Source organism: Somniosus microcephalus, chromosome 23 (genome assembly GCF_052327205.1).
Source record: "Somniosus microcephalus isolate GS21.2 chromosome 23, FLI_Smic_1.0, whole genome shotgun sequence".
Lineage (NCBI taxonomy): Eukaryota > Metazoa > Chordata > Chondrichthyes > Squaliformes > Somniosidae > Somniosus > Somniosus microcephalus.
In genome coordinates this window covers 20,855,681-20,870,039 of record NC_141009.1, presented here as the reverse complement: position 1 = coordinate 20,870,039, position 14,359 = coordinate 20,855,681, and the positions used below count along the sequence as shown (strand labels likewise).

Sequence of the window (14,359 nt, the reverse complement as noted above, 5' to 3'; positions counted from 1 at the left end):
GCCAGTACACTTTACACCTAATCCCAGCCTATTACCATCTCGTCTAGCTTCTAATCTCTTTTGCTTCTTTTGTTTCTTTTATTCTTTTGTCCGATCGCAGCCCTGCCTTCGATCTAGTTTCTTTTCTTTCCAGTTTTGAAGAAGGGTCCAACCCGAAACGTCAACTCAAATTTCTCTCCACGGATGTTGCCTGACCTGCTGAGTTTTTCCAGCATTTTCTGTTGATGCTGGTAATGGTTCTGCTGTTGCCATTTACACCTTCTCTGGACCCATCTTTTGCTTCTCTGTTGTCCCATTTATTCGTCCCACTGGTTGACTAGTGTCCTTCAGGGAAGGAAATCGACTGTCCTTACCTGGTCAGGCTTAAATGTGTCTCCAGTCACACACACACACACACACACGTGATTGACTCTTAACTGCCCCCTGAAGTGACTTAGCAAGCTACTCAGTTGTATCAAACCACTCTCAGGGCAACTAGCAATGGGCAATAAATTATGGCCTTGCAGGCGACGCCCACATCCTGAGAATGAATTAAAAAAAACATGAATAGCAACACTGCTGTAAGTGTTTGTGGTGGTGAAATTATTCTGTGATTATAAGTTGATGTATTTGTTACATTTTGATTGTTCTTTGGGCTTGCTCCTCCCTATCTCTAACCACCACCAGCTATATAATCCTCTGAGAACTCTCTGTTCCTCCAACTCCTATCATTGGCAGCCATGCCATCAGCCGTCTAGGCCTTAAGCTCTGGTATGCCCTCCCTAAACCTCCACCTGTCTCCCTTCCTTTAAGACACCCCTTAAAACCTACCTCTTTGACCTAGCTTTTCATCATCTGTCCTAATGTCTCCTTTGTCTTGGTGTCAATTTTTGTCTGATTATGCTCCTGTGATGTGCCTTGGGATGTTTTACCCAATACCACTTGAAATGAGGCACAACAGAAACAGAAAAGCTGATTTATTATGAATGATCTAAGTTTGTTATTTGCAATAACAAATGGGAGCCAATATTCTTCAATTTATTTCACTATATTACATAATTAAGAGGTGCCCCGTTGACGCAGTGTTCACAGTGAAGCTGCAATCTTCTCTAGTAAGGAGTTGTACATGTGAAGTGGAGCTTGGATCATCTAACTTGCACCTTAACTGAACAAAACATCTTTTGCATAAGTGTGCATTGTTTAAATTTGTCATTTTTAGCACACAGCACTGTTTGATGGGATAGGAACACTTTCCCCACATTTCATCTTGTCTGTAATTAACAGGTGGCTGCTCTTTTCCACCTGCACCATAGGCCATGACCCTATATCCACCTCTATCATCCAAGGAGCAGAGGTGACTTGTGTATTTAATTCACTAAATGTATTTGAAACATCAAGGAATGAAGGTGCATGTATTGTTTCAGCATTCATTACCTGAGAAGAAATGCTGTTTAATTTGCAGCAATAATCATGTTTTTTTACAGGAAAAATGACATCTAAAAGTATTTCTTAGTGAAATGTTAGAAACTGCATTTATTGCCATTAAGTTCCCAATAATTATGGGTTGCTGCTTATTGCTTGTGTATTGTAGGACCTGTAAACTCAGCAACAGTAACCTGTCCATGGCATCCGTTGATATTTTGTACATTGATATCGCACGGCGATGGAACGTCATTCGCGGAGACCGAGGGGAATCTGGTAAATACATTTCTTCTGCCGTTCTTCATCCTGTTCTTTAATTTGTTATTCCAACGTGGGACTGTAAACCTCTTTATAAATGAATGTTTCACTGTAGTTTTTTATAGAGCTAATTTCATGAGACAGAACAGTGGTCTGTCCACAAGATGAAATCCTGGTAAAAGTCATGCCATAGTATGAAGTCACCAATTAATTACAAGAAAACTTTCAGCAGAATATAAATCCTCTTATTCTTTTGTCTACTTATAGAGAATACATGTTGCTTAAGTGTAATTAGGAATTCTTAAGAGATTAAATATTATATGCCTAGGTTCACTATCTTTCATCCATGATTGGAAGCCCTATAAAAGTCAAGTCCGATGTCAGAGAAGCAGACCTGATAAATTGAAGTTGTCATATATGTTTTCTCTTCAGATAAAACAGTTCATTAAAGATTAACATGCAGAGGATTAATCTTTGCTAGATTCAAAAAAAGTTGTGATGTTTGAAGACTTCTGTTGACAGCAAATTTATTTTTGACAATTTCCTTCAGGCATTTTGAAAGCTTGTCTGAAAGTTAATTAGATTGAATCCTCTCCCAGTTTAGTTCATCTGGATTTAATTTTGACAATTCATTCTCCTGCAAGAGCAAGTAGTACTGTAATTTTTTTAATACTGTGGTGGTTCTCTTTACCCTGTATTACATCGTCATTTTACAGTTAAAGCAAATAAATATTTAAGATCAATACAATGGGAAACATTTAAACTAAAAGAGTACTGAAACATAGAGCGAGAAGCAAAACTTCACAGCATTGTAACTAAAAATAGCAGATAAAGATGTAGTTTAAGCAAATAAATAATAGTTCTTTCTGTGTGGCATGCTTGTGGGCTCAGTCCTTTTGGGGTAGGACTTTGTCTGGAGATTATGGCCATGCTCTCTAGGCCACAAAGGAATTATTAATAAATCAAAAAAGTGTTAATCTATGACCTGCCAGCTTCAGTCTTTTAAGTCCTGTTCCATCACATACTACTATTTTGCTGAAAAGTGGACAGCTCGGTACATGGACATTAGGTGACTTTCACTTCTGTTATTTACACCTTCCCCTCTGAACTAGTGTCTTGTCTCCACTTGTTGCTCTCCCTTGTTGGTCCAACCGAGATTGGAAAATCACCAGGTAGAAATTCACAGGAGCAAACTGGCTAAGCACAGATGAGTGGTTGAACCTGAGACAGTGCTATTTTACCTGACACAATACCACACAAAGCAGTATATTTACCTATCTATTTATGTTTAAACAACAAGTGCTGATAATATCTAGCTTGGAGTGTTTGATTTTTAAAAGTAATCTTGGCATTATGGGGACTAAATTGGATAGCCCCCGAAAACGGGCACCCGGATCGCGATGTGTGATTAACCCGCGCCAATTGATTGAAATGTAGGCAGCACGCCAACTAGGTGCTGCCTGCTCATTATAATGATTTCTGCATGCAGTCACAGAAGTGCCAGGCAATGACTATCTCCAACAAGCAAGAGTCTAACCACTGCCCCTTAACATCCAACGGCATTACCATCGCCAAATCCCCCCACCATCAACATCCTGGGGGGTCACCATTGACCAGAAACTTAACTGGACCAGCCACATAAATACTGTAGCAACAAGAGCAGGTCAGAGGCTGGGTATTCTGCAACGAGTGTCTCACCTCCTGACTCCCCAAAGCCTTTCCACCATCTACAAAGTACAAGTAAGGAATGTGATGGAATACTCTCCACTTGCCTGGATGAGTGCAGCTCCAACAACACTCAAGAAGCTCGACACCATCCAGGACAAAGCAGCCCGCTTGATTGGCAACTCATCCACCATCTTAAATATTTACTCCCTCCACCACTGGCACACCATGGCTGCAGTGTGTACCATCTACAAGATGCACTGCAGCAACTCGCCAAGGCTTCTTCGGCAGCACCTCCCAAACCTGCGACCTCTTCCACCTAGAAGGACAAGGGCAGCAGGTGCATGGGAACACCATCACCTCCAAATTCCCCTCCAAGTCACACACCACCCTGACTTAGAAGTATATTGCTGATCCTTCACTGTCTCTGGGTCAAAATCCTTTGAACTCCCTCCCTAACAGCACTAAGAGTACCTTCACCACACGGACTGCAGCGGTTCAAGAAGGCAGCTCACCTTCACCTCTCAAGGGCAATTAGGGATGGGCAATAAATGCTGGCCTTGCCAGCGACACCCACATCCCATAAACAAATTTTTAAAAAGTCAGTACTAACCGCCCTGTTCATTGGCTGCACGCATCAACAGGGGCCCAAAATCGTAATGTCCTAACACCACTTAAAGCTAGTCTACACTACTTAAAGCTAGCCTACACTGCTTAAAGCTAGCCTGCACGTCTTAAAAGGGGAGGTGCATTGTGGCTGGAGCAGGTGCTAGGAGTCGTGCCAGAAGTGAATCTGTCCTAGGAAACAGTGAGGAATGGCACAACATGGGAGGGAGCGGGCTCCAAGGTTTTCAGACACTGCACTGGAGGTCTTGGTGGAGGAGGTGGAAAGGAGGAGAGATGTCCTATATTCACAGGGGCCAGGAGGCTCTCCAGACACATGGTCAAAAGACAGTGGGAGCAGATAGCTGTGGAGGTCAATGCCTCCACTGAAAGCCTGCAGCCTTCCACCAGCCATGCTGCAGGCACTGAGGTCACACTGCGTAGGAGCACTAGGACAGGCAAAGGCACATGGAAGACAGGCACTAAGAAAATGCACAAGGGTGATTAGTTTACTTTTGTAGGCAATATGGCATGATTTCATTTATAAATTTGGTTTGGAATTTTTATTTTGCGGTGGCTTTTATTTTTGCATTCTGGCCAAGTGGACGCTGTGATGGTCAGTGACAGAGGAAAGGTAAGGTGTGGGACTGTTGATGAATGGGAAATTGGGGTTGCAGTTACTGGCATCGCACTCAAATTATTTCTTCACGGACAACCTAAGCAGAAATGGGCTATCTAGGTTGCCTCCTTCCTTCCTCCTCCTCCTCCTCATCATGCTCCTGCTCCTCAGCATATAGCTGGTGGCAAGGGCTGTGCCCTCATGATGACGAAGTTGTGCAGCATGCAGCAGACAACCACGAATCTTGACACCCGCTCTGTCGAGAAATGGAATGTACTTCGCTCTCTTTGAATAGAGAGCCTCAATGACGTCCCTTACGCAACAGTGGATGGCAAACAGTGAGAAACAACAACTTATATTTATATAGCGCCTTTAACGTAATAAAACATCCCAAGGCGCTTCAGAGGAGTGTTATCAAAAAAAAACGAGCCAGACTCAAAAGTTCACCGGAATGGTCAATCTCACAGCCACTGGCAATGTGGTCCTTGCCCTGCTCTGAGGTTGCAGTTGTGGCTGCAGCAGGTGGCAGATTTCAGTGTGGACGTCCTTATTGAAGCGCAGATATCTCACACATTGGGGGTGATTTTCTCAATGGGAAGCTTTTCGAGGCGGGACTCCCACTTGTCGGGTTTCAGTCACGCCTCCATCAGCTTCTGGCCAACCAGCGGAATTTTCCCCTGATTGACCTTGCCTGCCCGGCGGACTCAGCAGGCCAATTAGGAGGAAGCCGGTTGCAGAGCATGTATGACGTGTCATCTGTCAAGAATTTTTCAAAGAAGAAATGTCATCATTTGACAGCTCTGTGAAGCTGTCAAACACCGACATTCTGTGTAGTTTGATGAGACCTTGTGTTCAGGACTCATCAAACCTTTCTACTTTGCAGAAATCAGCTGGTTGTTGCATTGGCGGATGCAGCAGCCAGTCTGTGATCTCTACAATGGAGATGTCAGGGACTCCGGCTCCACAGCGGCTGAAGGCTGCAGGAAGAAACAAAGGTAAGTTAACATTTTCTAACGCTTTACACTCACCTCACATACTTACCACTCCACACTTGCACCCATCACTCACCTCTACAGTGCCCTTTCAGACCCCTCTGACCCCCGCAGACCCACTGCTCACCTCCTACACCCTGGCGGGGTTCCCCCAGGTCGGGAAGCCCGCACTTCAGGGCACAAAAAGGGGATTATCCTATTTTCTGCCTGTTAACTACCTGTTAATAGGCTTTAATCCCTTCCCGCCTCCAAGGAGACAGGACCCGGTGCGGGACGGCTACCCGCCTCCTGGAAGAGGGCACGGAGGCGGGTTGGGGGCAGGTTTGCCACCCACCCCCAAATTCTGCCATTTTCCAGGCAGATCTGCCTCCTCGGGGCTGAGAAAATCACCCCCATTGTTCCTCACTGAGGTTCAGGTCGGAGAATTGCTCCCTGAACACTCCTGCTGAGAGCCCTTCTACCCCTCCTTCTCTTCCCACTTCTAGCATCATGTCCTGCTCTGCGTGGCCTCCGCTCATTCTTCCAGTCATGCTGTACTCCAAGGGGCATGCCTACTAGTGCACTTATGGCTTGCAGAAGCCTTGAAGTCAGCAAAAAGTCCTTCACCTGCCACACCACTCCACTCATAGGATTAAAGAGAGATAAAAGAGAAAGAAAAAGTTTTTTAAAAAATTGAATTTTTTCATTTTTTAAAATCTCCAACAATAATTAAAATCTGAAGGAATGAAACGCCACACTTGTAAAAGATCATTTTCAGTGCCAGAGAAATTGTTTGGATGTAATTAAGACTTACTATGTCGTTAAAAATTCACTTACACCTGAATGGACAAGTCCTAACTTTTTCTGGCGTGTTTAGTGTATATATCTATAATGTAAGTACCCCAACTTCACGCTGTTCCATGTGTTTCAATGCCATGTCTCTCGGCGAGATACTATTACAGTGCAGCTTCTGGAGGAGCAGGGGAACTCGGACAGCAACTTCCTCATTTCCATGTTTAAATTTGCATGTGCGGTCACCAGAAGGTCCTGTCCGATTTACTCTTTAATAACGGTGAGTGCTGACAGCCTCACCATTATTTTTACCTTTGTACTTCGGGCCTTTGTACTTATTTTGTGATAAGGCTGCATACCTCATCATTCATTGTTATACTGAGGATAATTTAATGACTCTTAATTTATTCATATTGCTTCAAACTTTAGGCACAGCTGAAAAACAGGGTTATTCATTCCAAAGCTACTATCCTTTGATTATCTAACTTACTCACGTTGAACTACTTTCAAAAAAACACAAGAAGGGAAATGTTTTGCACAATGAATCACTTTGAAACGATTTGTTCTATTTTCCCCTTTCCTACAAGTACAGGAAACTCTTTTTTATCCGGCACCGACGGGACCGGCGTGGTGCCGGTTTATCAAAAAGTCCGGATTACAGAGAGTTATAGTTAAAAGGTACAGCTCTGTACACAGTAACAAATCCAGGCTTCCCTGTTGCTTAGCAACAGGTGCAAGAAGCCCGGCCACAGACGAAGCGTCCCTTTTGCTTAGCAACAAGTGCAGGAACCCCTGATTACAGAGCCAGGAATCAAGAAACGGCCACTAATATGAAGAAAAACTTAACTGAACCTACTCCTGAATTTTGACGGTTAACCGAGATTTCCGGTTGTTTGGGTGCCGGTAAATCGAGAGTTTCCTGTACTGACTGTTTGTTGGAGTGTGGGTGCACATTAGGGTTGCCAACCCTCCAGGATTGTCCTGAAGTCTCCAGGAATTAAAAATGACTCTCCTGGACACTGATGCGAACAATCCAGAAGAAAAACCATAGTGGCATTAAAAGAATATTGTGGTGTTTTTTCCATTTTCTTTAAACACTTCAATTTTGTTCTAAAAATATTGGAGGTGGTATAAAAGGCCATTTGACTGGGTGGAACGGTTAGAGGCAGGAGGTCATGTCATGAAACCTCCAGCAATACGTCCAATCAGAGTTGACAACCCTATTGCACACGAACAGGCAGCTCTCCAGTACCTTATCTAATTGACCATTCTAGACAGTGAGTCCTGCAGACTAATCAACTAGGGGAAGGGCTTCACAATTAAGGTTCTATAGAGGAGTTAGTCCCTCTAACTCATACCTTCCATTAACCTCAAAAGCGTGGAATTCCTAAACTTCCATCCCTTCCTCCTACAAGCTACAGGCTTCGTAATTCTTTGTTTTAGTGAAAGTTGAGAATTCTTTCCTTGGGCTTTTTTGACAGATGTGGGTTTTCTCCTGAATATCCGTTTGTGTTTCTCTCCAATCGATCACACTTGGGGGGAGGGAGCCAGGGACGTCTTGGGGTTCTAGGCAGCTAAAGCCAACCTGCTGAAAATAATTATATTTCTTGGGGGAGAAAAAGGGTAGCCCTGTTTTCTGTTGATCAAGCACACATTTTAACACGCCCTCAGTAGCAGCTCCAAAGAGTGAATAACCACATGCATCCGGGTCAGACAAAAATTAGTCACTGAATTGAGTAGAATAAGAACATAAGACATAGGAGCAGGAGTAGGTAATTTGGCCCCTCGAGCCTGCTCCGACATTCAATAAGATCATGGCTGATCTGATCTGGGCTTCAACTCCACTTCCCTGCCCGCTCCTCATAACCCTTGACTCCCTTCAAAAATCTGTCTATCTCCACCTTAAATATATTCAATGACCCAGCCTCCACAGCTCTCTGGGGAAGAGAATTCCAAAGATTCACGACCCTCTGAGAGAAGAAATTTCTCCTAATTTCCGATTTAAATGGGTGCCCCCTTATTCTGAAATTATGCCCCCTAGTTCTAGATTCCCCCACGAGGGGAAACATCCTCTCTGCATCTACCCTGTCAAGTCCCTTCAGAATCTTATATGTTTCAATAAGATCCCCTCTCATTCTTCTAAACTCCAATGAGTATAGGCCCAACTTGCTCAAACTTTTTTCATAAGACAACCCCTGAATGTTACACTTTTTCAGACGATTGGAATTTTAGCAGTTCGTTCACTATGATAACTGTAGGACCCATCTTTTAGAAGTCTTTGGGGGAGAAATTGGGTGGAGCCCCAAACGGGGCGCCAAGCTCGCCTGGGCGCCGGATTTAGCGCAGCGTTTGGAGCAGTTGCGACCGCCGGAAATTCAGCTTGAGCGCCCCAAGAGGGACACGGGGCGAGGCTCGAGGCACTCCGCGTCCCTCTTGGGGCGCTGAAACTGAACATTGCAGTGCCTTCCTCCCATTCTTAAGGGGGAGGGGCCTGCACCAGCGCGATCGGAGATCGCGAGTGCCGGCAAAAGAGCCCGGCACCGAGGAGAAGTGCCGGGCTCTCGGAAAACAGCCGGCACTGCCGCGGGGGGCGATCAGGAGGCCAGGGACGGAGGTGCTGGCAGGCAGCCGCTGAAAAAAACAGCCGCCCCGCACCTCCACCTTAATTTGCGCCACTGCCGCCACAGGTAGGCCCCGTGAACCGGGCACCATTTGCGAATGGCGCTACAGAGGCGGTCGCTGCCAAATATCGCGATCGGGGCAGTAGCGGGGCGCTGCGCACACCGATGACGTCATCGGTGGCGGCGCAGCGCAACAGGCTAACGCCACCATTAGCGCCCCAGCTAAATATCGCGGGAGGCGCGGCCAGTGGTGCTAAAGCCACTGAGTGCCCTCTTTCGGCGCTAACTGGTGGCGCAGCCCACCGAATTTCTAGGCCTTTATATTTTAACACATGATGCAATACTTTTTGTGGATTACACTAACAGTTGTTTTATTCTGTGATGTATATTTTTGATATGGGAATAAGTGCACCTTCCTGTTGTTAAGAGGGTAATTTTATTTTTCAAACTCTTAAATTAGTTGAGACTGGGTAATCTCACTTTCACATCTCTCCTTTAGTTTCCAGGCCATTTAAAAATTTTCAGCCATTTCACAGTGTCCAGATAGCTTTGCTCAGCTACCGTTTGGTAAAAACATCTTCAACTCATGCTAAATTATAACAAAGAACAACTGGAGGTTGTTTGTAAGTGATGTAACCACTAGACTTTCATGGATCAGAAGCCCAAAGCTCAACTGTAAAGAGAAGCTTAACCTTGGAAAGAGGGAGGGGGAGAAGCAATAGATATTCCAATCAAAGAGACAAAGGAAGAACATACATTTATAAATACTAAACCGACAATGAATTACTTTGGAACTGTAATCACTGTTATGTAGGCATACATTGCAGCCAATTTGCACACAGCAAGGTCACACAAACAGCAAATGAGGTAAGTGACCAGATAATCTGTTTTGCTGGTGTTGGTCAAGGGATTGATCTTGTCGGGACACCAGCAAAATTCCCCTGATCTTCAAATTGTGCCAGTGGAATTCCTACATCTCACCTGAATGACGGCACGCCCCTCTGCCAATGCAGCACGCCCTCAGTACTGCATTGAAGTATCCGATTTAGTATGTGCTCAAGTCCTGGTCTGGTGAGCATGCTACCATTGAGCCAAGCTGACATCTGCAAACTGTTTAATAGAAAAACCGCAAACCGTTACATAATATAAAGGATCACCTTAGTGAGTTAATGAACAACAGAACGTGCAGTTAGCTAATACCTAGAGTGAAAAGGCATGGGAAAGGCCTTCCATCGGAAAATAGCACCAAAATGGGGGAAATTTGAAAAAAGTGGGGGTAAAACTACAGACGCAGGAAATCTGAAATGAAACAGAAATTGCTGGAGACACACAGCATCTCCACCAGTATCATTAGAAATAAACACATTAAGAGCGAGAGTCCCGAAGGCTGTGTTGCCTGCCCGGTGCCAGGGTTAAGAACATCTCCTCTGGGCTGGAGAGAAACTTGGAGTGGGAGGGGGAGGATCCAGTTGTCGTGGTCCATGTTGGTACCAACGACATAGATAGGACAAGGAAAGAGGTTCTGCTGAGGGAGTATGAGCAGCTAGGGGCCAAATTAAAAAACAGGGCCTAGAAATTGGGTTGGGGCGCCAAAGTGGCGCAAAAGTCGCCTGAGCGCAGGATTTAGCGCAGCGATCGGAGTGATACCGATCGCCAGAAATTCAGTTTCAGTGCCCCTCGAGGGAGACGGGGCGAGGCTCGAGGCGCTCAGCGTCCCTCTTAGGGCGCTGAAACTGATTATCGCAGCGCAACGTGCCGCAGCGCCACATGCTGCGGCACAGCACGCTGCGGTACTGCAGGCCTTCCTCCCACTGTTAAGGGGGAGGTGCCTGCAACAGCGTGATCCCCGCTCGCGAGTGCCGGCAAATGAGCCCGGCACCAAGGAGAAGTGCCGGGCTCTCGGGAAACAGCCGGCAATGCCGTGGGGGGGGTGGTTAGGAGGCCGGGGACGGAGGTACTGGCAGGCGGCCGCCGAAAAAGCGGCCGCCCCGCACCTCCACCTTAACTTGCGCCGCTGCCGGCACAGTAAGGCCCCGTGAACCGGGCACGGGTAGCGAGCGGCGCAACTGCAGCGTTCGCTACCAAATATCGCGAACGGGGCACGAATGGGGCGCTGCGCACACCGATGACATCATCGGTGGCGGCGCAGCGCAAATGCCTAACGCCACCATTAGCGCCCCTACTGAATATCGCCGGAGACGCAGCCAGTGGCGCTACAGCCACTGACTGCCTCTTTAGGCGCTAACAGGTGGCGCTACTCACCCAATTTCTCCCCCCAGAACTTCTAGGGATTATTACCTGAGCCACGAGCAAATTTGGCTAGGGTAAATAAAATCAGAGAGTTAAATGCGTGGCTCAAAGACTGGTGTGGGAGAAATGGGTTTTGCTTCTTGGGACACTGGCACCCGTACTGGGACAGGAGAAAGCTGTTCCATTGGGATGGGCTTCACTTCGCCAGTGCTGGGACTAGAATCCTGGCGAATCGAATAACTAGGGCTGTAGAGAGGGCTTTAAACTAATTAGTGGTGGGGAGGTTTCAAGAGAGCAAAAAATAAAAATGTCAGTGGAGAAGGCAATAGAGCAAGGTAGCAGTGGGGGAATTAAAAACCAGAGCGTGTCAGGAAGGGACAGAATGTATAAAGATAAAGGTAAAGTAATAAAGGGGGTAAAAGCAGGAATAAATTGTCACAAAACATATTTAAAAGTTCTTTATCTGAATGCACGCAGCATTCGTAACAAAATAGACGAGTTGACAGTACAAATAACTACACATGGGTATGATCTGGTGGCCATTACAGAAACATGGCTGCAAGGTGACCTGACTGGGAACTAAACATCCAGGGGTATTTGACAATTAGGAAGGACAGACAGAAAGGAAAGGGAGGTGGGGTGGCTATGTTAATAAAGGATGGAATCACTGCAATAGTGAGAAATTATATTGGGTCAAAGGATCAGGATAGTGAAACAGTTTGGGTGGAGATAAGGAATAATAAGGGGAAAAAGTCACTAGTGGGCGTAGTCTATAGGCTTCCTAACAGTTGCAACTCTGTTGGTCAGAGTATAAATCAGGAAATAGTTGGGGCTTGTAATAAGGGAACAACTATAATCATGGGGGATTTTAACTTTCATATTGACTGGACAAATCAAATTGGCCAGGGCAGCCTTGAGGAAGAGTTCATAGAGTGCATTAGGGACGGGTTCCTTGAGCAGTATGGTACTGAACCAACCAGGGGGCAGGCAATCTTAGATCTGCTCCTGTGTAATGAGACAGGATTAATAAAAAATGTCCTAGTAAAGGATCCCCTTGGAATGAGTGACCATAACATGGTTGAATTCCAAATTCAGTTGGAGGGTGAGAGAGTTGGATCTCAAACCAGCGTACTAAGCTTAAATAAAGGAGACTATGAAGGTATGAGAGCAGAGTTGACTAAAGTGGACTGGGGAAATAGATTAAAGTGTAAGACGGTACATGAGCAGTGGTGTACATTCAAGGAGATATTTCACAACCTTCAAGAAAAATATATTCCACTGAGGAAAAAGGGGCGTAAAAGAAAAGACAGCCATCCGCGGCTAAGTAAAGTAATAAAGGATAGTATCCGACTGAAAACAAGGGCATATAAAGTAGCCAAATCTAGTGGGAGGATAGAAGATTGGGAAGCATTTAAAAGTCAGCAAAGAATAACTAAAAGATTAATTAACAAAGGGAAGATAGATTATGAAAGTAAACTAGCAAAAAATATACAAACAGATAGCAAGAGTTTCTACAGTTATATAAAAAGAAAAAGGGTGGCTAAAGTGAATGTTGGTCCCTTAGAGGACGAGACCGGGAAATTAGTGGTGGGGAACATGGAGATGGCAAAAACGCTGAACAAATATTTTGTATCAGTCTTTACAGTAGAGGACACTAAAAATATCCCAACACTGGACAAACAGGGGGCTATAGGGGGGGAGGAGTTAATCACGATTAAAATCACTAAGGAGGTGGTACTCGGTAAGATAATGGGACTAAAAGCGGATAAATCCCCTGGACCTGATGGTTTACATCCTAGGGTCTTGAGAGAAGTAGCGGTAGGGATTGTGGATGCATTAGTGGTAATTTTCCAAAACTCCCTGAATTTAGGAAAGGTCCCAGCAGATTGGAAAACCGCTAATGTAACGCCCTTATTTAAAAAGGGAAGTAGACAAAAGGCTGGAAACTATAGACCAGTTAGCCTAACATCTGTGGTTGGTAAAATGTTGGCGCCCACCATTAAGGAAGCAGTAACAGGGCATTTGGATAAGCATAATTTAATCGGACAGAGTCAACATGGTTTTATGAAGGGGAAGTCATGTTTGACAAATTTGCTCGAATTCTTTGAGGACATAACAAACAGGGTGGATAAAGGGGAACCAGTGGATGTGGTGTATTTGGACTTCCAAAAGGCATTTGACAAGGTGCCACACAAAAGATTACTGCACAAGATAAAAAATCACGGGATTGGGGGTAATATACTGGCATGGGTGGAAGATTGGCTATCTAACAGAAAACAGAGAGAGTTGGGATAAATGGTTCATTCTCGGGTTGGCAATCAGTGACTAGTGGTGTTCCGCAGGGGTCAGTGCTGGGACCCCAACTCTTTACAATCTATATTAACGATTTGGAGGAAGGGACCGAGTGCAACGTATCCAAGTTTGCCGACGATACAAAGATGGGAGGGAAAGAAGTAAGTGAGGAGGACATAAAAAACCTGCAAAAGGACATAGACAGGCTAAGTGAGTGGGCAGAAATTTGGCAGATGGAATATAATGTTGGAAAGTGTGAGGTTATGCACTTTGGCAGAAAAAAATCAAAGAGCAAGTTATTATCTAAATGGAAAGAAACTGCAAAGTGCTACAGTACAAAGGGATCTGGGGGTCCTGGTGCATGAAACACAGAAGGTTAGTATGCAGGTACAGCAGGTGATCAGGAAGGCCAATGGAATCTTGGCTTTTATTGCAAGGGGGCTGGAGTATAAAAGCAGGGAAGTCTTGCTGCAGTTATACAGGGTACTGGTGAGGCCACACCTGGAATATTGCGTACAGTTTTGGTTTCCATATTTAAGAAAAGATATACTTGCTCTCGAGGCAGTTCAGAGAAGGTTCACTCGGTTGATTCCGGAGATGAGGGGGTTGACTTATGAGGAAAGGTTGAGTAGGTTGGGCCTCTACTCATTGGAATTCAGAAGAATGAGAGGCGATCTTATCGAAACGTATAAGATTGTGAGGGGGCTTGATCGGGTGGATGCGGTGAGGATGTTTCCACTGATGGGTGAGACTAGAACTAGGGGGCATAATCTTAGAATAAGGGGCTGCCATTTCAAAACTGAGATGTGGAGAAACTTCTTCACTCAGAGGGTAGTAAATCTATGGAATTTGCTACCTCAGAGAGCTGTGGAAGCTGCAACACTAAA

At 45.2% G+C, this 14,359-nt stretch overlaps 1 protein-coding gene across 4 annotated transcripts in view; it reads left to right on the top strand.

Moving 5' to 3' along the window:
- The window catches only part of ttll11 (tubulin tyrosine ligase-like family, member 11), a 217,714-nt gene that overhangs the window by 187,867 nt on the left and 15,488 nt on the right, over window positions 1-14,359 (top strand). For all 4 annotated transcript variants that reach the window (XM_085965581.1, XM_085965582.1, XM_085965579.1 and 1 more), the window contains one exon: window positions 1,571-1,677. In XM_085965581.1, coding sequence (XP_085821707.1) covers window positions 1,571-1,677 — 107 coding nt within the window. The remainder of the gene's footprint in view (window positions 1-1,570; window positions 1,678-14,359) is intronic.